This window comes from Lithobates pipiens, unplaced genomic scaffold (genome assembly GCF_037356315.1).
Source record: "Lithobates pipiens isolate NorthernLeopardFrog02 unplaced genomic scaffold, aLitPip1_a1.2 Scaffold_44, whole genome shotgun sequence".
Taxonomy (NCBI): Eukaryota; Metazoa; Chordata; class Amphibia; order Anura; family Ranidae; genus Lithobates; species Lithobates pipiens.
In genome coordinates, this window is record NW_027507870.1 from 1,354,222 (window position 1) to 1,377,020 (window position 22,799).

At 45.1% G+C, this 22,799-nt stretch overlaps 1 protein-coding gene across 1 annotated transcript in view; it reads right to left on the bottom strand.

The window, feature by feature from the left end:
- LOC143956836 (uncharacterized) overlaps positions 1 to 22,799 on the bottom strand; it is an 87,874-nt gene that overhangs the window by 27,048 nt on the left and 38,027 nt on the right. Inside the window, exon 2 of the mRNA XM_077467010.1 lies at positions 16,973 to 22,299. Within this exon, the coding sequence (XP_077323136.1) occupies positions 16,973 to 22,233 (5,261 nt within the window). The 5' untranslated portion in view covers positions 22,234 to 22,299. The remainder of the gene's footprint in view (positions 1 to 16,972; positions 22,300 to 22,799) is intronic.

Genomic DNA, 22,799 nt, shown 5'->3' on the forward strand with positions numbered 1-22,799 from the left:
CACTTCCTTAGTTCTCCAGCTGTGGGCATCCTGGATTTTACCTGCAGTGTTGCAGCCTTGTCACATGATCTGTCACAAAATGTGTCACATGACAGTTCCTTCTTTTTAACCTGCCTACACGGTTTAGGAGGTATTTACAAAAAGACAGGCACGGCTGTCTACGGTGCATGCGCAGGCGCACTGAGCATGCCGCTGCTAACTGCGATATGCTGTTAGTGGCGGCTCCCGTGCGCATGCGCAGGAGTGACGTCATCGCTTCTCCGGCGCTGTAAGTGGCCGGAGCAGCGACACCCCGGAGGAAGATGGACGCTCCGGACTACAGGGGACAGCGGTGACATCGTTTTCTCCTGTGTCAGGTAAGTGACACATAGTAGTCCATTATGTTCCAAACCTATTAGCTGCGCTGAAAAAGTGTTTCTTACATAACTAATCACACAAAAACATTAGTATACAAATATGAATAATTGTGACCAATCAGTGAAATGACACAATCCCCAAAGTGATTAATAATTTGGGAAATAGCTATATACACAAATTCCCAAAACATCCAATCAAACAGATGAAAACAATTTATAAATGCAAAGAGTCCTCCAAATGTGCTCATATCTTTAAAAGTCTATTCCTCGTGGCATCACAAAAAAATGTGCACCCGAAAAGTGGTGACCCGTTCCAAGAAAGAAATCCTCCACCTCTGCTCACACTGTCGCTTAGCAGATTTTATGATCTCTTTTTATGGAGATCTACACAGGCATGCAATCCTTTCACAGGCAGGGGTTCACTTTAAGGATCTCAAGAACGGCTCTCACAGAAACATCACAGATGACACTGAGGTATTCTAGGCAATATTCCTCCCCCATGTGGAAAACAAAAATGCCTCCATAGTGTAATTCGTACACACAACGATTTATTTAAAATAAAAGATTGCACTTACACACATATTCTTTCTCGTACACGCTCAAGATAAAATAAACAAGCCGGCCGGCTCAATTAGACGCTGCCCGTGTCTTCCGGGTCCAGCGCAGTACGAGGTGACGTCAGCACGTCGCTCCTCCCTATGATGTTTCGCCTGACGTCTTCCAGGGGCACGGGCGGCTGACACACCGCCATATGAGCACAGTTATACACGGAAGTAAACGCTCAGTGCTGAACTCCTGGTAAACATCCCATTCCGCCATTCACTAAGTGGGCATTCACAACACTAAAGTTATACCCTTCTCAGCGATCTTTAATTGCATGTATATGCCCATAAGTGCATTTTAGTTTACATGCAGCTCATATAGATATATCTGCTTCCACTCTTACGCTGACGACACGCAACTTTATTTCCGGATCAATGGAAAAAAAGATCACCAACAACAACTTGAAAACTGCCTCAAATCAATAGAGGACTGGATGACCACCAACTCCCTCCAGCTGAACCAATCAAAGACAGAGCTTCTTATCTTACACCCAAATCATAAGCCCGCAACCAAAACCTCCTGGTCTCCACCAACCGTCTTTGGGCAGACTATCTCCCCAAAGACCAAAGCCAAGAGTCTCGGGGTTATTTTAGATGCACAAATGTCAATGGATGCGCAAATAGGATCTGTAGTCAGTGGATCTCACCATCTGCTGTGCATGCTTCGCAGACTCATCCCTTTTATCCCAAAGAATGACAAAGCAGTGGTAGTTGGAACAATCATTAATTCACAACTGGACTACGCAAACTCGCTTTACATAGGATTACCACAATATCAACTTGCGCAATTACAACTGATCCAAAACACGGCGGCAAGGCTGATAACGGGAAAAAAACCCTGGGAATCCATCTCTCCTTCACTGAGGAGCTTACATCGGCTAACCGTAAAAAATCGGATCACGTTCAAGACCCTTTGCCTCACCCACAAATGCGTGCATAGAGAAGCTCCGCAATACCTAATGGAGAAAATAAATCATTACACACCAAACCGCAGTCTTCGATCAGCCAACAAAAACCTCCTCCTCGTGCCCAAAGCCCGGTATAAATCCAAGGGTGATCGGAGATTCGCTGTCCAAGGGCCTCTGCTATGGAATGCTCTACCAATCAACATCCGCCTGGAAGAAAATCACCTGGCTTTTAGGAAAAAACTCAAGACCTTCCTCTTCTAGCAGATGATCAAAGCTCGCCACAGCGCCTAGAGGCGATTCAGTTCGCATTGTGCGCTATATAAGTATTTCATTCATTCATTCATTCATCTACATTATTATCAGCTAGCATGCCAAACTGCAATTACTACAATACCATACAGGATTATAGATCTACATCTCGCACAATATAAAAAATCTTTTTTATTATTTTTTGGGGGAGAAGGGGAATATGAGGAAAGGTACTCATAAGTTCACCAAGCCCCAATCATGGGCCCCATAAAGTCCATAATAAATTACGTCTCCATCTGTTATAATGAATATACACATGGAAGACCAGTAATTATAAATATAATAAAAATGAAAATAAAAATAAATTTAAAAATTAAAAAATATTTAAAAAATATTTAATAATATATTTAGACAGGAAGAGAAACATATGAATAAAAAACAAAAGAAAAAAGAAAGAAAAAAAGGGGGAAAAATTTATTATAAAGGGTACCAAGCCCTTCTTAACCAAATCTAAAATGCCTCATAGGGCAAAAATTCATTATAATTGTAGTTCACCAGGAATTCAACCCTGGTTCACACACATGTTACATCATTCATCTAAATGGGCCCATATGGTCACCACCCCCAAGGGCTCAACTATTGTCAATAAAGGCATTGACATCTGTCTCAATGTTGAGGCCATGGGGGGTGTAACACCGTACTTTGTATATCCACTTCATTTCTAACCTAGAGAGTTCCCTTACAAGAGAACTCCCCCTCCAGTGGGCACTGTATTTATCAATTCCCAAAAATAGAGTGTTAGCTGGATTGCGATTATGGTGAATCGCATAATGTTTAGAGACCAAATGGTACTTAAAACCATTCTTGATATTGGTAATGTGTTCACCTATGCGGACCTGCATAGACCGCTTGGTTCTCCCAATATATTGGTACCCACATGGACATTGCAATAAATAAACAACACCCGTTGAACTACAGGTGATAAAAGGTTCGATTTTATGTGTAACAGATGTACTGGTAGAAGTAAAGGTCTCTGTTTTTCTCTGTTTACTCACATTCAGTGTGCAGACTTGACATCTGCGACACTGATGGTATCCTGTGAGGTTTTGAAAGAAGGAGACCTTTTTACTAGGGGGGTTTACTACATTAGGGACTATCCTGTCCTTAAGAGATGGGGTCCCCTTAAAAATTACCTGTGGTTGTTCTGGAAGAAAGGTCCAAATAACCCTATTATTCTCTAATATGTGCCAATGTTTCTGAAAAATTCTAAAATGCTGACTTGAAAAGGTAGTAATAAAAGGTAATGTGGACCTCTCCCGTACTTTTTTATTCGTGGGCTCCTCAGAGAGTAAAGTAGTTCTATCGATATTCGCCACCTCTTCCAATGTTATTTCCAGATCACCGCCCCCATATCCCTTCTCCTCCAGTCTATCCTTGAGTATCCCTGCTTGTATCCTATAATCCTCCACAGTTGCACAGTTCCTTCTCATCCTGATGAACTGACTCTTGGGGATAGATTTAAGCCAAGAGTCCTGATGACAACTCCCCAAAGGTATGAAGGCATTTCGATCTGTCTTTTTCGATCTGTCTTTTTGAAATATGAAATCGTCCTGAAGGTGTCCCCATCCTTCAAGATAGTGATGTCTAAAAAATTATTTTTTTCCAAACTTGCCTCACATGCAAATCTGATACCCCTATTGTTATTGTTCAGAATACCAAAAAAGTTTTCCAACTCCAAAGTGGTTCCTTCCCACAGGAGGAGGACGTCATCTATATACCTGGCCCAAAACCGTAAATGTCGGTTTCGGTCCTTATAGACGATGTCCTCCTCCTACTTAGCCATGAATAAATTAGCTAAACTGGGGGAATATTTAGCCCCCATAGCCACGCCACGTTGTTGTTTATAATACTGGTGATCAAACCAGAAATAGTTATGATCTGATGCGTATTGCAGAAGATCTATAATGAAAACCTGTTGTTTTCTAGACAAAGTGGAGAGGCCATTCAAATAATACTGTACCGCCGCTATTCCCAAATCATGGGGTATGATGGTGTATAGCAATGTTACATCCGCAGTAACAAGTATAGTTTGGCTATTCGGTTTTAATCCTGATAGTGTGTTGATCACCTGTCTCGTATCCTTAAGATACGACGGCATTTGCTGTACCAGTGGTTGTAAGAAGAAATCTATATACTTGCCCACCCGGGACGTTATGGAATCTATCCCACTAACGATTGGACGACCCGGGGGGCAAGTAAGACTCTTATGGCTCTTGGGCAAAAAATACAATACAGGCACTCTTAGAGCCCTAGGGATCAAATAGGCCCTCTCCTTCTTGGTTAAGATGTTTAACTGAAAACCTTTATCTACAAAGAGTTGCAAGGTATTCTTATACTGACGGATAGGATTACCAGACAAAATGGCATAAGTGTCCCTATCATCCACAATGTTATACATCTCTCGGAGATAATCACTCCGATCGAGAACAACAATTCCCCCGCTCTTATCCGCTGGGCGGATTACCAAATCTTTGTTGTTACACAGGGAATCCAAACCTTGTTCAAGTTGTTTTTCCATTCTCAAATTCGAGATCTTGATTTTCTCTAGATCCCCTAAAAACTACATCCCTGAACACTCTCAATGAAGGGGCAAGGACACCCGGAGGGTTAAATGTTGAAGAATTTGCCAATCCAGTATGTTGATATTCCTCTTTAGTGGTCACACTTTGTCTAACTGGAAGGGTGGCAAAATGTCGTTTAATGTTAACTTTACGGATGTATTTGTGAACATCCATGTATGTCTGGAATTTATTTAACTTTCTCGGTGATGCAAACCTTAGGCCTTTATTTAACATTTTTAACACGTGTTTAATTTCATTATTAATATCACTTTTTTTTGATCACCCCATTTCAGGAAAGGGGTCTTTTGTATAAATTGGTTATTAGAGATATTTGCTGCTCACAGCTCTGATCACTTAGGCCGCGTACACACGCGGGGACTGTTCGCTCAACTTTGTCCGTCAAACAGTTTCAGCGGACAGTCCGCTCAAAATTAGCATGGACGGACATGGCCACACACGACGAACGAACAGTTTGCTGAAACCGTGCGCGATGACGTGAACGGCACGTACGACGGGACTAGAAAACGACATCCTATACACTGCAATGCAACCTTCGGCGTATAAATTCTTTCTGAGCATGCGCGGAACTTTGTTTGACGAACAAGCCTACACACGAGGGGACTGTTCGCTGAAACAAGGTTTCAGCGGACAGTTTTTCGGAAATTCCGAAAAACCTTGTTCAGCAGACTGTTCGCTGAAACTGTCCACTGAAAGCCCACACACGAGCGGACTGTCCGCTGAAACACTGTTCAGCAGACAAAGTTGGGCGAACAGTCCCCGCGTGTGTACGCGGCCTTATTGTTTGTTATGGATATTTTTGAATACAGGGCCTCAAAGGTGGTCAACACCGAGGGGGTATTCCAAATGTTCAAAGAAAATGAGGGAGATCTAGGAGGCCTTTTTATGAGACTAAAAAATCTGACCATCTCAGAAATTCACACACAGTGGGATGTGGCATACTTGGAGACCTATATAAAATTAAATATGGTCCCGAGAAGCCTGAGATGGGAAGTATGCCCCCAGAAGGGAGAATCAGAATTAGAGGAATAGTTCTGATATTTTAATGAAGCAGGGGTCAATTTCCTGGGATTTTTGGTAGCCAGGAAAAATAATAAGTTGGCAAAATTGAACTTAGAGATAGAAACTCTCAAGGACAAGATGCTTTCTTATAAGGATAGTGAGGAATATAAGGAGAGGACAAATAACTTGCTTAAGGTTTTAGACAAAGAAGAGAAGGAACAAAAGTTGAAAAAAAGAAAAAAATACAATAGAGACTATAGCGATTATCAGGCTAATAATGTCTTTGCCTGGCAACAAAAACTGTTAGGAGATCAACAGGCCAATTCAGGAACCCGAATGGAGGCCATCATGCAAGGCGAGGTAATTCCTCCTACCACACCTTTGGTGACACATCACTTACCTATGAATAAGCAACCACAAAATTCATTTAAAAAGGTACATGCAGGTAACAAATCGGGTAAGAAAAGTAGGAGGGTCTCTTACAAATCCCCACAGAGGGGATTTGGACCCAACAGGGGGGGGGGGGGGGGGGGCTATTTTAGAAGCCCAATGAGGAACCAAGTACCCATTCAGAGATATGGAGAAAAATCTGATCGGGATTATGGACAGGCACCTACCTACTATCAGCCTAATAGAGATTTCCATCAAGATATGAGGGGTTATGAATGAATACCATACAATCATTTTGGTTCTAACGCATATTATAGTCAAGGTCCACATTATGGGAGCCGCCCACAATATGAAAGAGAAGGAGATGGCTATGAATATGAGTTTGGTGTGGAAACACAGAGCCGTTTCTTTCCATTAAGAGACAGAGAGGGTCCCAGCTATCAAAGTAATAACGAAAGGGAGGCCATGGATAGTACTCGACCTGGCCCATCTGGTGTTCATTCTAACAAACCCCATGATAAGAAACAGGAACAACAGTATTGGGGTTTTCCCAGACCCAGTCAAGGGGTAAAAAGACAGGTAGAAAACAAAGAGGAAGCAGAGGGGGGAGGAGAGCACAGTCAAAAAAAATCAAATAAATAAATGGAGAAGGCATTTTCAACTTGAGCTCTCAGACTCTTACTGATGCTGAGAGATCAATATTGAATAAAGGCCTAAAGTTTGCATCACCAAGAAAGTTAAATAAATTCCAGACATACATGGATGTTCACAAATACATCCGTAAAGTTAACATTAAACGACATTTTGCCACCCTTCCAGTTAGACAAAGTGTGACCACTCAAGAGGAATATCAACATACTGGATTGGCAAATTCTTCAACATTTAACCCTCCGGGTGTCCTTGCCCCTTCATTGAGAGTGTTCAGGGATGTAGTTTTAAGAGATCTAGAGAAAATTCTCGATCGGAGTGATTATTTCCGAGAGATGCATAACATTGTGGATGATAGGAACACTTATGCCATTTTGCCTGGTAATCCTATCCGTCAGTATAAGAATACCTTGCAACTCTTAGGCCGCGTACACACGGGCGGATTGTCTGTCCAACTTAGTCCGCTGAAACACATTTGAGCGGACAGTCCGCTCGTGTGTGGGCTTCAGCGGACTTTTTCAGCGGACAGTCTGGCCAACTAAGTCTTTCGGAATGTTGGAAAGACTGTCCGCTGAACTCGCATTTGGGCGGACAATCCGCGGACAGTCCTCCCGTGTGTGTGCCAGTCCGCCCAACTTTTGAAATGAGCAGACTTTTCCCGCCCGGAGAAAAGTCCGCTCATTTCAAGCGGGTATCCAGGTAGGCGGGGCCCACGACGGAGACGTCGTGGGCCCCGCCGCCTGGTATGGACTTAAAGGGGAACCCCAACGCCGAAAAAAATCGGCGTGGGGGTCCCCCACAAGTCCACAACAGACCCTTGTCCGAGCACGCTACCCGGCCGGCCAGGAAAGGGGGGCGAGCGAGCGCCCCCCCTCCTGAGCCGTACCAGGCCGCGTGCCCTCAACATGGGGGGGTGCCTTGGGGAAGGGGGGGGCCGCGCGGCCCCCCACCCCAAAGCACCTTGTCCCCATGTTGATGAGGACAAGGGCCTCTTCCCGACAACCCTGGCCGTTGGTTGTCGGGGTCTGCGGGCGGGGGGCTTATCGGAATCCGGGAGCCCCCTTTAATAAGGGGGCCCCCGGATACCGGCCCCCCACCCTATGTGAATGAGTATGGGGTACAATGTACCCCTACCCATTCACCTGTAAAATAAAAGTAACAAAAAAAAAACACAACACACGAGATAAAATATTTTATTGCACAGCTCTGGGGGTCTTCCGTCTTCGGGGGTCTTGTCCCCCTCTTCGGTTCTTCTGCCGGGCCACCGCGCCTTCTTATAGCTCTTTTAGAGGCGGTGGCCCGGTCTTCTGTCGCCGCTGTCGCCGCCGCCTTCCATTCTTCTTCTTCTTCTTCTTCTCCAGGAGATGTTGACACGACGCTCTCTCCGGCCGGAATGCCAGGGCCGCGCTGTGCGGCCACTTATATAGTGACAATGGGGCGGTGTCACATGGTATATGTCACATGGTATATGTCACATGGGTTGGTGTCACATGGTGACCCCGCCCCCTTACGATGTCTTAGTCCCCATGTGACCAACCCATGTGACATATACCATGTGACACCGCCCCATTGTCACTATATAAGTGGCCGCGCAGCGCAGCCCTGGCATTCCGGCCGGAGAGAGCGTCGTGTCAACATCTCCTGGAGAAGAAGAAGAAGAACGGAAGGCGGCGGCGACAGCGGCGACAGAAGACCGGGCCACCGCCTCTAAAAGAGCTATAAGAAGGCGCGGTGGCCCGGCAGAAGAACCGAAGAGGGGGACAAGACCCCCGAAGACGGAAGACCCCCGGAGCTGTGCAATAAAATATTTTATCTCGTGTGTTGTGTTTTTTTTTTTGGTACTTTTATTTTACAGGTGAATGGGTAGGGGTACATTGTACCCCATACTCATTCACATAGGGTGGGGGGCCGGTATCCGGGGGCCCCCTTATTAAAGGGGGCTCCCGGATTCCGATAAGCCCCCCGCCCGCAGACCCCGACAACCAACGGCCAGGGTTGTCGGGAAGAGGCCCTTGTCCTCATCAACATGGGGACAAGGTGCTTTGGGGTGGGGGGGGCGCGCGGCACCCCTCTTCCCCAAGGCACCCCCCCATGTTGAGGGCACGCGGCCTGGTACGGCTCAGGAGGGGGGGGCGCTCCCTCGCCCCCCTTTCCTGGCCGGCCGGGTAGCGTGCTCGGACAAGGGTCTGTTGTGGACTTTGGGGGGACCCCCACACCGATATTTTTCGGCGTTGGGGTTCCCCTTTAAGTCCATTCCAGGCGGCGGGCCCGCGACGTCTCCCTCGCGGGCCCCGCCTACCTGGAGACGCGCTCAAAATGAGCGGACTTTCCTCCGCGTGTGTGGGCGAGTCCGTTCATTTCAAAAGTTGAGCGGATTGTATGGCGGACTTAGTCCGCTGTAATTAGTCCGCTCAAAAAGTGCCGTGTGTGGGCAACTCCGTTCATTCAAAAGTTTGAACGGACTGTCTGTCGGATTGTCTGACGAACCTAGTTGGGCAGACAATCCGCCCGTGTGTACGCGGCATTAGTAGATAAATGTTTTCAGTTAAACATCTTAACCGAGAAGGAGAGGGCCTATTTGATCCCTAGGGCTCCAAGAGTGCCTGTATTGTATTGCTTGCCCAAGATCCATAAGAGTCTTACTTGCCCCCCGGGTCGTCCAATCGTTAGTGGGATAGATTCCATAATGTCCCGGGTGGGCAAGTATATAGATTTCTTCTTACAACCACTGGTACAGCAAATGCCGTCGTATCTTAAGGATATGAGACAGGTGATCAACACACTATCAGGATTAAAACCGAATAGCCAAACTATATTTGTTACTGTGGATGTAACATCGCTATACACCATCATACCCCATGATTTGGGAATAGCGGCGGTACAGTATTATTTGAATGGCCTCTCCACTTTGTCTAGAAAATAACAGGTTTTCATTATAGATCTTCTGCAATACGCAGCAGATCATAACTATTTCTGGTTTGATCACCAGTATTATAAACAACAACGTGGCGTGGCTATGGGAGCTAAATATGCCCCCAGTTTAGCTAATTTATTCATGGCTAAGTGGGAGGAGGACATCGTCTATAAGGACCAAAACCCACATTTACGGTTTTGGGCCAGGTATATAGATGACGTCCTCCTCCTGTGGGAAGGAACCACTTTGGAGTTGGAAAACTTTTTTGGTTTTCATAACAATAACAATAGGGGTATCAGATTTGCATATGAGGCAAGTTCGGAAATTTTTTTATTTTTTAGACATCACTATCTTGAAGGATGGGGACACCTTCAGGATGATTTTTATATTTCAAAAAGACAGATCGAAATGCCTTCATACCTTTGGGGAGTTGTCATCAGGACTCTTGGCTTAAATTAGGGATGAGCTTCGTGTTCGAGTCGAACATACGTTCGACTCGAACATCGGCTGTTCGCCCGTTCCGCGAATTCCGAACATTATGGGCCGTTCGTGCCAAATTCGTGTGGCGCTCACGGCCCACAATGCACTGTGATGGCGCAGTGCATTGCTGGCTCATGATTGGCCAAGCATGCACTGTGACCCCGCATGCTTGGCCAATCACAGTGCCGGCAGCGAGGAGAGCCATGATTGGCCACAGGCAGGATGCCTGTGGCCAATCATAGCTCAGGCTGTGTAGTACATGCCCCACACTATATAAGGCCGCCAGCGCGGCGGCCTTGTGTAGTGTGTTGGCGTCTGAAGCAGTTAGTGGGTGTTCTGTGTACCTTCAACACAGTATACACCGATCATTATCGGCCGATTTTTCGATCTTGCTCTTCTGTAGTGGTTGTTGTCTGCGTGCCCTGACCGCAATATACAGCGATATATTAACCTATATAGCTAGCAATATATCTATCTTTTATAATAGAGCTTGCAGTCAGTGTTAGGAGCTTGTGCGTGCTGTCTGCATGCTCTGTACCCAGTACACACCGCTATATCCACCTACATAGCTCTTCTCTATTTGAGCCATCTGCCATCTGCAGGAGTTATTGGAAGTTGTGTGTGCCTCCAGCACAGCACAGTATACATCTGTATTTACCCTTTATTGCTGGTGTTCTATAATAAAGGCATCTGCAGGAGTTAGTGGGTGTTGTGTGCCTCCAGCACAATATACACCTGTATCTACCCTTTATAGCTGTTCTCTAATAGAGCCATCTGCAGGGCTTAGTGGGTGTTGTGTGCCTCCAGCACAGTATTCCCCTTTATCTACCCTTTATTGCTGGTGTTCTATAATAAAGGCATCTGCAGGAGTTAGTGGGTGTTGTGTGCCTCCAGCACAATATACACCTGTATCTACCCTTTATTGCTGTTCTCTAATAGAGCCATCTGCAGGGCTTAGTGGGTGTTGTGTGCCTCCAGTACAGTATACCCCGTTATCTACCCTTTATTGCTGGTGTTCTATAATAAAGGCATCTGCAGGAGTTAGTGGGTGTTGTGTGCCTCCAGCACAATATACACTACCCAATTGCTGTTTTACCCAACTCCCTTCAGGCCATTACCATGTCTGGAAGGCCAACAAGGAGAGGCAGACAGGCGCGAGCCGATAAAAGAGGGCAAGCAGGCTCTGTGTCTAGAGACAACAGTGCTGGTCGTGGACGCGGTGCATTGTCATCATCAGCACGTGGCCATGGGACACGCTTGTCCTTCTTTTCGGCAGCTGGACATGTTGAGCCGCAACATGCCAACGACTTGGTAGAGTGGATGACCAAGCCCTCTTCATCCTCCTCATCCTCTCTCACCCAGTCTCAGGGTACTAGCAAAGCAGCTGCCAACGCATCGTCTTCCCTCCTCTCAATGTCATAATCAGTGACTCCTTCCCTAGATCCACCACGTCCTCCTGAGGAGTCTCCTGAACTCTTTGAGCATAGTGTTGGGTACATGCTCCAGGAGGATGCCCAGTGTTTTGTAGGCTCTGATGATAATACTCAGCTAGAGGAAGGCAGTAGCGTGAATGCAGAGAGAGGGGATGCTCAAGAAGGACAGCAATCTGGCAGTCATGTTCCACAAGCTGCAGCATACTGCCAGGTTTGCTACAGTGATGAAGAGGGAGGGGATGATGAGGGCACTGACTCCATGTGGGTGCCTGGTAGGAGAGAGGAGGAGGAGGAGGAGGCACATGTCCAACGAGGCAGGATGCCCTCCGGGGGCCAACTTAGGGGCAGCACACCGACTGAATCACACCGCAGAGCTCTGCCTGTGCAGGGCGCTGCCTCTGCGCGTTATTCTAAAAGTTCTTTGGTGTGGGCCTTTTTTGAGACGAGTGCATCAGATTGCACCGCTGCTATTTGCAACATATGTCTCAAGCGTATCTCGCGTGGCCAAAACATCAGCCGCTTGGGCACCACATGCTTGACCAGACATATGTTGACCTGCCATGCAGCTCGTTGGCAAGCGTACCTCAAAGACCCACACCAAAGAACAAAGCCAACCTCTCCTTGCTCCTCATCAGCTGGCATCTCCAACCCCACTAGACCTTCAGTCCTCTCTGAAACCTGCTCTGAGAGGAATGAAGGTGTAGAATTAGGTGTGTCACAGCCAAGTGCTTCCGGGCACTCTGCTAGCAGTACACCCACGTCCGATTATAGCAGGCAAATGTCCCTGCCCCAGCTGCTGGACCATCGAAAGAAGTTCACTCCCAGCCATCCACATGCCCAGCGGTGGAATGCTAGCTTGGCTAAATTGCTAGCACTTCAACTGCTGCCTTTTCAGTTGGTAGACTCAGCCCCCTTCCGTGAGTTTGTACAATGTGCGGTTCCTCAGTGGCAGGTCCCCAAACGCCACTTTTTCTCACGGAAGGCGATTCCAGCTCTCTACCGGCATGTGGAAGGCAATGTCCTTGCCTCGCTGGACAGGGCAATCAGCGGTAAGGTGCATATTACCGCTGAATCATGGTCCAGCAGGCATGGACAGGGACGTTACCTGTCTTTCACGGCCCATTGGGTCACTCTTCTGGCAGCTGGGAAGGATGCAGGACAATGTGCAGTAGTGTTGGAGGTTGTTCTGCCACCACGCCTCCAAAATGCTACTATTGGTTGTGACACACCTCTCTCCTCCACCCCCTCCTCTTCTTCTTCCTCCATGGCCTCTTCCAGTGCTCTGTCCTCAGAACCAGCGGTGCTCCGTAGGTGTTCCAGGGGCTACGCAAGTACGCAGGCAAAACTATGCCATGCCGTGCTTGCGCTGGTTTGTTTGGGGGACAGGAGCCACACTGGGGTGGATGTTTTGTCAGCTCTGCAGGGGCAGGCCGAGAGGTGGTTGCCGCCACGCCAGCTTAAGCCAGGAATGGTGGTTTGCGACAATGGCACCAACCTCCTCTCCGCCCTTCGACAGGGACAACTGACCCATGTGCAGTGTGGAGCTCACGTCCTTAACCTGGTGGTGCAGCGGTTCTTGGGCAGGTACCCGGGCTTACAGGATGTCCTGAAGCAGGCCAGGAAAGTCTGTGTGCATTTCCGCCGATCATTTAATGCCTGTGCTCGGCTGGCTGAGCGCCTAAAGGAGTTAAACCTGCCCAAGAACCGCCTTATATGTGATATGCCCACCAGGTGGAACTCAACGTTGGCCATGCTGCAGCGGCTGCACATGCAGCAGAGGGCCATCAATGAGTACCTATGCGACTACGGCACCAGGACAGGGTCAGGGTTTTTTCTCACCACGCCAGTGGGGCATGATCAGGGATGCATGCACTGTCCTGTCACCGTTTGAGGAGGCCACAAGGATGGTGAGCAGTGACAGTGCATGCATCAGTGACACTGTACCTCTTGTCCACCTCTTGGAGCATACGCTGCGTGGAATAATGGACAGGGCACTTGAGGCAGAACAGAGGCAGGAAGAGGAGGACTTCCTTGCCTCTCAAGGCCCCCTTTATCCAGACAGTGTTCCTGCTATGCCACCCATCACACAGGAAGAGGATGAGGAGGAGGAAGAGGAGGAGGAGGATGATTGTGTCAGCATGGAGGTGGAGGCTGGCACTCAGCATCAGCAGCAGCAGCAGTCTTGTAGGGATGATTTACAGTCCCAAGAAACACGTGGACTTGTACGTGGCTGGGAGGAGGTAGCTGCGGATCATGTTGTCCTTAGTGACCCAGAGGACTCCGGACCGAATGCCTCAGCTAACCTACGCTGCATGGCCTCCCTGATCCTGCAAAGCCTGCGGAAGGATCCTCGTATTCTTCGGATCAAGGAGAGGGACCATTACTGGCTGACCACTCTTCTTGATCCACGGTACAAGGGTAAGGTTGCCGACCTTATCTTGCCATCGCAGAGGGAGCAGAGGATGAGACATCTCCGGGAGGCCTTGCAGAAAGGTCTGTGCAACGCGTTCCCAGAGACTGGGAGGTTACAATCTCCTGGTCCTGCACAACGTGTTGCTGAGGCATCGGTCAGAAGGAGCGGTGGAGAAGGTGGCCGTCTGACTGATGCTTTCAGACAATTTTTTAGTCCGCAGCCCCAAGGTATGATCGGTTCCAGCAACCATCGCCAGCGTTTGATTTACATGGTGCAGGAATACCTAGGGGCAAAGTCAGACTTGGACACCTTTCCCACCGAAAATCCTCTGGCTTACTGGGTCTTGAGGATGGATCACTGGCCAGAGCTTGCACAGTATGCAATTGAGCTACTGGCCTGTCCTGCATCCAGCGTTCTTTCGGAACGCACCTTCAGTGCTGCTGGTGGCTTTGTTACCGATCACAGGGTGTGCCTGTCCACCGAATCAGTTGATCGACTGACCTTCATCAAGATGAATCAGTCTTGGATAACCCACAGCTACCAAGCACCTGAAGCTGATGTAACCGAATAATTTTTTTTGAAATATCACATCCCTTCAAGACTGCCTATGCTGATGCTGAGTGACTGTCCTGTTATGTTGATTGTCTATCCTCTTCCTCCTCCGCTGATATGTTGGAAGAACATTTCTGGTTCTGGGTGATGCCATCAGCCCAATTTTTTTGCCCCTGTTTAACAGGGGCGTCTAATTACAATTTTTGATGCAATGCTTTGCAGCAGGGCTAATTCCTGCAATAAAACTAGAGTATATGGGAGAGGTTGCAGTGTAGTGGCACCAGCACCAGTGCCTAAGGCCCAATTTTTCTGCTCCTGTTTAACTGGGACATGTAATTACAATTCTTGATATAATATTTCACAGGAGGGCCCGTTCCTGTGCCCATCCAGAGTAACTGTGAGGACTTATAGTGTTGTGGCACCAGCACCACAACCACCAAAGGTCAATTTTTCTACCACCGTTCAACAACGCCATGTAATTACAATTCTTGATATAATCGTTCACAGCACGGCGCTCCAGCGCCCACCAAGCGTCACTTTGAGGGCTTACAATGTTGTGGCAAAACCAACACCTTGTTCCGCCATTTCTGCAGAGCATATAGGGCAGGCCCCTACTTTCAAACATCCAACTTACAAACGTCTCCTACTTGCAAACGGAAGGAGACAACAGCAAGTGAGATGAAAAAAGATGGACGACAAAACAAATTATACAGGGGTGATAACCCTTCCCTATGTTTTCCAAAAAGCTTAAAAATTGTTTTTTGGACTGGAGCTACACTTTAAAAATGTACCAGTTGAAAATTACAAACAGATTCAACTTAACACAACAAACCTACACAGTCCCTGTCTTGTTTGCACCGCCTGTATACTGCTGTTCTGAGTATATAGGGCCTGGGGGCCACACGCATTTCCTTTTTTTAATATGGGTACGGGGTTCCCCTTAATATGCATACAAGACCCAAATAGGCTGGTAATGGGCAGGGAGGGCTACCCATGCCATTTTTCTCAATGATTTTCAACCATATTGCAGGAACCAGATATAACATTAAAACCGCAAGCAGTTTTAAATTATGTTATTTCCGTTTAATGTAATTTTGTGCAGGGACTGTTCTAAACACGGGAAACACGTGGCACTTCACAGGCATACTACAGACACCCCCCAGGCACCATATTTAAAGGAATATTTCACTTTTTTTTCTCACTTTAATCGTCATTAAAAACACTGCTCCTGCCAAAACGTCAATTTTTAAAAACATTTTAGGCATTGACCCATGTCCCCTGGGGCAGGAGTCAGGTCCCCAAAACCTTTTTAGGACAGTATCTTGCATATTAGCTGTTAAAATTAGCACTTTTAATTTCGAACGTTCGAGTCCTATAGACTTCAATGGGGTTCTAAAGTTCGTACGAATTTGGGGTCCGTTCGAAAGTTCTGGTGCGAATCGTACCGGGGGGTGTTCGGATCATCCCTATTCAGCACCAACATCCTTTGTGTCTCCGACATGTCATTTGGCCAAATGTTGAGAGATTAAATAGAAGATGATGCTGAAAAACCTGAAAATGTGTGTACTAATAAAGCATAGGAACATCCCACTTACCCCATGTTTCACCCAGCACTGCAGCGCCATGGTACATGTGCATAGTACAGTTTCTTTAGCTCATAGAAATCTGTCCCTACCATGGAAAGGCCAGTTGGTTGAGTCTTCTTCCCTGGGCCAAAGGTTTGCAGCCCTTCCCTGTTCCTAAAGGCCAATTATAATAAAAATGTATTGCTTTTCCTGGGTCTATGTACGGCTCCTGGGGAAAGGGGAACCAATCACACAGTAGTGAGTTGGCAAATGGTTTCAGTTTAATGGACTTAATGAACTTGGACATGTGTTGGCACCCCTTAGTGCTTGCTTATCAGTCATTGGGTCTTTTTCATCATATTCTTGCAAGGGTTCAATTTTAAAGTAATTGTAAAGTCTTGTTTAAAAAAAAAAAAAAAAAAATGTTATACTTACCTGCGCTGTGCAATAGGTTTTGCACAGAGCAGCCTGGATCCTCCTTTTCTTGGGTGCCTCTTTGCTTCTTCTGGCCCCTCCCTCCTGTTCAGTGCCCCCACCACAAGCAGCTTTCTATGGGGGAACACGAGCCGAGCTGCAGCTCCGTGTGTCCCTTCAGATATGGAGCTGCCATTCGGCCCAACCCCCTCTCTCACCAGGAGGGAGAGTCCTGGACAACCGAGGGATTTGTGGACATTGCTGGACAGAGATGGGGCTCAGGTAAGTATTATGGGGTGCTGAGGGAGGTTGCTGCACACAGAAGGCTTTTTATCTTAATGTATAGAATGCACCTTCTGCCTTAACAACCCCTTTAATAAACTAAAAGAGAAAAATATGTTTCTTACCTCATCTCAAGCACAATGTTCTGAGATGATGAGTTCTTTCCGGGGTAATATTCTGTGGACACCGTTGTTCCATCCTCCTTTATAGATATCATTTTTACTCCTCGACCCTCAATTAGGTCACCCTTAGTTAGGACATTGAGTTCCAGGTCAAGGTTTTGATCCTTGTCCATCAGTAATTTGGTTATATGTGACTGATTTTCCTCTGGCTTTATTTGGGTGTCTTGCTCTCCATTCTGGTTATTTTGTTCCACATTCATTTTTTGGTTGATATGAAAGTATTTCTGTGGTGTCTTCTTAAACCACTCAACTGCTTTGTCTTTTATTTTTGTCACATTTTTTTTTACATAAGGGATTACCCATGCAGTTTGTACTAGAGATGAAACCAGATCAACCAGTACATCAATAAAAATTCTGGATACATCTTCTGATACTATATCCTGCATCTCTTCTTTCAATTTGAGAACCTCTTTGAACTCGCTACGTTCATCCTGCACATTGGAGGAGCCTTCAGACATGCCAGAGACGATATAAGGTATTAATTTCTCATTGATTATTGGCTCAGTAGGAACAGATTTTACAAGATCTGCAATTTCTAGTCCCACCTTTGTAAGACATGCGCACAGTTTAACTTTTACAACGGTTGACGAAGAAACCTGTGTTTCTAGTATTTGTATAATAAAGTTGGTAGTGGTATCTAAGTGTGATCGAACCTCATTGTAGGTCTCATGATGACTGAAGATGTCTTCTACGGCCGACTGAACCAGTTTTTTCATTGAATCTTTTATTGATTCTTTGTTTATTGAGGGAATTTTATAATCTATAGATTGGTCCTTTGCAGTCTCTGGAACGGCTTGTGTTACAATGAAGTTGATGAGACCCTCCTCCAGAGCTTTATTGTTCTTCACAGTGGTGTGTATTTTCTTTAGAAAGCAGTCCTCAAAAATCTTTTTAAGTACTGTGTCGATTGCAAAGTCAAATGCTTTTGATACTCCCTGCTTAGTCAGTTCCTTGCCAACATATTTTGTGCCCTCAAGCATGGCTTTCTTTGCAGCGGAGTTGGTGGCAAGTCCCTTGAAGGATTTAGTGACCGCATCCCTTGTTACTGAAGATGTTACTGATTTCAGACCAGAAGTGGCTGATGAAAAAAATATCTTTCCTGATTGAATTGCATCTTTAGCTAGTGAGCTGAATGTCCGTGTCCCATTGAGAAGATCTTTGGTGATGCTGAACATTGCTTTAGCACATTTCAAAAGGTGTTTGCACCCTGCTGTCACGAGAGACATTCCGATACTTACAGCTTTTGTCACTGCCCATTGTGCCCAATCAAAAGTACCCTTGATCATACCTTCTATGCCATTGATTATGTCACTAACACCTTCAGAGATAAGACCTAATCCAAACTGACTTGCTGCTCCACATGTTAATCCACAAATCAATATCCCAGCTAGAATTTGTAATGCTCCAAGAAAAAAACAAATGAGGGCATCAAAGCAGAACTTTGGCTTTTGTTTCACCTCATAGACAAAGGTAAGTCCATAATCATAGAGAAGGCACATCTCATCTTCCTCTACTTTACTGCTGTGCTCAGTTGTAGAGGGCGTGGACATGCTGGTCAGCTCAGTTACTGCATCTTTTCCTTCTCTGTCCAAATCCTCCAACTTTTTTATTGAATGTTCAATGTAATTTTTCCAGGAATTCAGCAATTGCATCTTTGTTTGTTTCTGCAAGTCAAAATTTGATTCATGATTGTGTTGTTCAAATCTTGAGCATTGTGTCAAGTCTCCAAAGACATGAATATTGAAAATTTCAGAGGCATAAATGTTCAGAGCTGCTTTGGCTTCTCTCAGTAAGGTAATAGCATTTTGTTTATAGCCTTTCTTGGCCATGTTAATGGTGATGAAGGCACGATTGTAAAGGGAGATTGCCCGGTACATATTGTCAGCTTTTTCCATTTTTTCCCAACAAGATAATGCACCATAATCATTTTTCTTGTCATTGCTGTGTAAGCATGTCCGATCCACAGCGGCCTTAACATAGTCATAGAAATTTTCACTTCTTCCGTGTAGAAGGTTTTTAGACTTGGCCTCCATAATTAAGCTAAGATTATCTTTTAATGGCCCTAAGTCCTTGTGGTCATCAATGTCATCTTCATGAGTGGTGAGCCATAAAGCCCAGGTCTCTTTTAAGGAGTTTAGGGCCGGATGGTAATCCATTTTTGAGGTTGCTTCCACGCTTTGTTGACTAATGTTAGATTTTTGTTTCTCCACCTCTGAATAATGACTGTCAAACTTCTTCAGGCATTTACAAAACAAAGTAAAGAGCTCATGACGTATGTTGACTTCTAAAAGCTTATCATTTTCCATGTCTGCAATACGTCTTTTTTCATAATTTTCCCTCAGTTTCCTCATTTCCTCCACAGTTTGTCCCTGATATGAAACAGCCAGATCATTCTGATTTAACACCATTTGCACCATTCCTGGATTTCCTCTACGTGATGTACGTCCAAATATTTGCTTTTCTACTCGCCTATTGCTGGGAAAATGAGTGAGAATGACACTTAGACCTCCACTTTTGTTCACTTCTTCTGTAACTTTGATATCTGTTCCTCGACCACCAAGGTTTGTCGCCAAAATGACTTCACCTGGCTGGAATGTTTTTGCTTCTACATTGTGTTTGTCACTTCTGGTGTACATAGTGATTTTGTCTGGGTTGGATATTGACCTAAGATTGATCAACTGGCATTGAACTTTCTCCGCGGTTTTCACATCCTCACAAACTACCAAGACACATTGACCTTCGGTCCCACATCTTGGACTTGTTTGTTTCTTCACCAACATACAGATTTCCCTAATCCAGGCTTCACATCCTCCAAACACTTGCAGAACTGGTAGCTCCAACCTTTTAGTGTAACGATGAGTGGGCATAGGATAGCAATATGTTTTAAAATGCTTCTTCAGAAAGGTAAAATCAACTTCATCCCCTAGAGTACCTGACACCCCGTATATTCCAGAACCAGAGAGGTATCTTTGAAAGAAATGGAAGTTGGACATAAAGTTGGTGACACAAGATATTTGAGATAAGGCTAGTCGATGTTTTAGTTCCAGAAATTGCTGCAGACCGTCTCCCCAGCGCTTGTTTTTCTCCAACACGCCTGTGGATTTAAAGTCAATTGGAATGATGCTGTGATGCTCGGGTGAATTTGATTTGTCTCTGCTGTCTATAGTATATTCTCTACCCTTTTCCATCATGATGGCCTGAAGGGCATTCTCCACAAAGACGGGAAGTCTATTCTTGGTGTACTCTTTCAGGTGTTTAGGAATTAGAATGACACCTTCGTTTACTTTATCGGTGATATATTCTGGTCTGTAGTCATCAGAGTATTTAATTTTCAGAGATAATTCTTTAACGGTGGCATTCACCAGCTGTTTTATTGTCATCAGCACACATGCTTGTCCTTGTGGGAGGAGGAGGACACTGATTGGCTCTCCGGAATCACAGCTGGTGTCAATAAAAGAAGCTTTGTCATCCTTTAGTTCATAAAACCTAAACTGGACGAAATCTTCCAAAACTTTGCCAAAAACTTTCAGCAGATCTTTCTCTTGCTGTGGTCCAAATTTTACGATCAACTTTTCTAGCTCTGTCTGTTTTTGGTCACTTATTTCAGAAGAAGTCTGAACTTTAACCTCTTGTAGTTCTTCTTCACTGAGGAGACCGAGCTGCACCCCGAATTCTAGGATATGAATAGAACTGAAATGCTCAGATGTTTCCTGTCCAAAAACAGCATCTGTTGCAAGCTTGTGAAAATATTGTATTCCTGGAGTCCAGTACACCTCACCTGATTCCGCCATGATTCTTTGACACTTATGAAGTTTTGCCCAAATTGCGGTCAGTAGCTGGTCCAAGTGTCTCATCCCCGTAGCATCATGAGAAAGAAAAGTAATTTGCACTCCATTGTCCAAAGTCATATAATCCACCTCATCGACGATGGCGACATCAAACTTGCGTTCATTTCGGGTCTTTTGTCTTTCAAATTCCTGTCTCAGAATGTCAGCAGCAAAGTCTTCAACCGTTCCATATACTATGTGTGAATTATAGGCCTTACAAATGGCTGCAGTTGGGTCTTTGGAATCAGAGGGTACATCTAAATGGGCTGGAGGAATAACACTGCAGGTTATATCAAATTTTTCATATAGTTTACTCCATTCTTCTGCATCTCGACGAGCCAAAACTGGAGAACTGGTGATAATATCTACTGTTTTTCCTCTTATTGCCTGTATCAAGGCAAACAATGCCACAATACAGGATTTTCCTTCTCCGGTACCAATTTCCAACAGACAACCTTTACCATCATGAGAATTTGAAAGGAGCAGACTGATGACAGAAGCAAACTGAGTGGTTCGAGGAAAATATCCCTCTGCAATCTTTGTATGGTTTTCAGAAATAAGAGTTGTGGCGTCTTTAACTGCTACTGATAATCTAATCAAAATTTGCACCATAACTTCCACACTGGGATTGGTCAGGTCAAAATCCCTCATCATTTGGATCCCTTCATTTTTCATTTTGGCATCAAGATTTTTCTGTTTGTACTGGGGAAGATCAGGCATCAATTTTTCTAAGACATTTTCAAGAAAATTTAGGATATTTTCTGGATGACTCAACTGCCTCATTTCTTGTATGAGTGTCTTCACATCTTTATCAGTTTCCTTCATAATTTCTGTGTTTAGATATGGCAAGGGCTCCTTTTCTTGCAGAACATCAACTGGTGTATGGGGTCCAAGGTGGAAGGTCTTTACTTGATGGAGAATTGTTTCTATGTTCTCCTGGGAAGTTCCAGCTTTGCAGGCTTCTAGGTAAAATGTTAATGCCTGGAAAGGATTCCATATTCCATTGAACAGAATCAGAGACAGTTGTTCCTTACAGACATCTGAAAACTCTGGGATCATGTTCAGGGCAATGTTCCCAGCTGTGGTCTTACTGTCTTGATAGAGCTTTTCTATCACCTGGAGCAGAAATACCGTCTTCTCTTCCATAGGTGTTGCTTCAGATGAGATACGAGTGTCTTTTGTTGTAGCATCGGTCATGGTGACCTCTATCAGGGCTTTCGATATTTTAACTTGTTCTGTTAGAGACAGATTCTCATAACAAAACACGTGATCCATATCTTGGAAGGCATGAAGAGGTAAATTATTTTTTGAAGCATATGCCTGAACCATTGTATGATGAAGTGCAATGATCCTCTGAGGTAAACTTTTGTTTTGCATTATTCCATCTTCCGGAATTTTATGCTCAGTCAAGAGTTTGCTGAATTTCTCTTTTACATCTTCAACCTTTGTTAAAAAAAAAAAAGGGGGGGAAAAAGAAACAGTTTTAGGCAAGGTTTTAAGATATTTTCTGTATGAGCCATATTAATCAATGGATAGTTTTTATTAAAATGTAATAAGTTATATAATTCAGTGCTAGTGATAACATACAAAAAGGAGTCCCAGATAGCTTTTTAGGAATTAACTGCACTATCTGCATACATGGCAACTATGTAATATTCTATTCTTTTAAGTATAGATTCACTTATCCTTTATACTATGCTACTCGAAAGTACCTCATCCGCCCCTCCCAAGATGCATACTTACCTGATCCAACAACCATGGCTTCCCTGCATTGTTTATTTTGTGCAAAAATAGACTTTTGTGGAACTAACTCCTAAGCATCTCCAGCTTGTGGGGATCTACCTACATCCATGGAGAGAGGAGAAGACGTGACCCTTGTGTACTTTTTTCATTTTTTATTCTTGAATGAAGTGACTCTTCCATCACAGGTTTTGCTCTCTTTA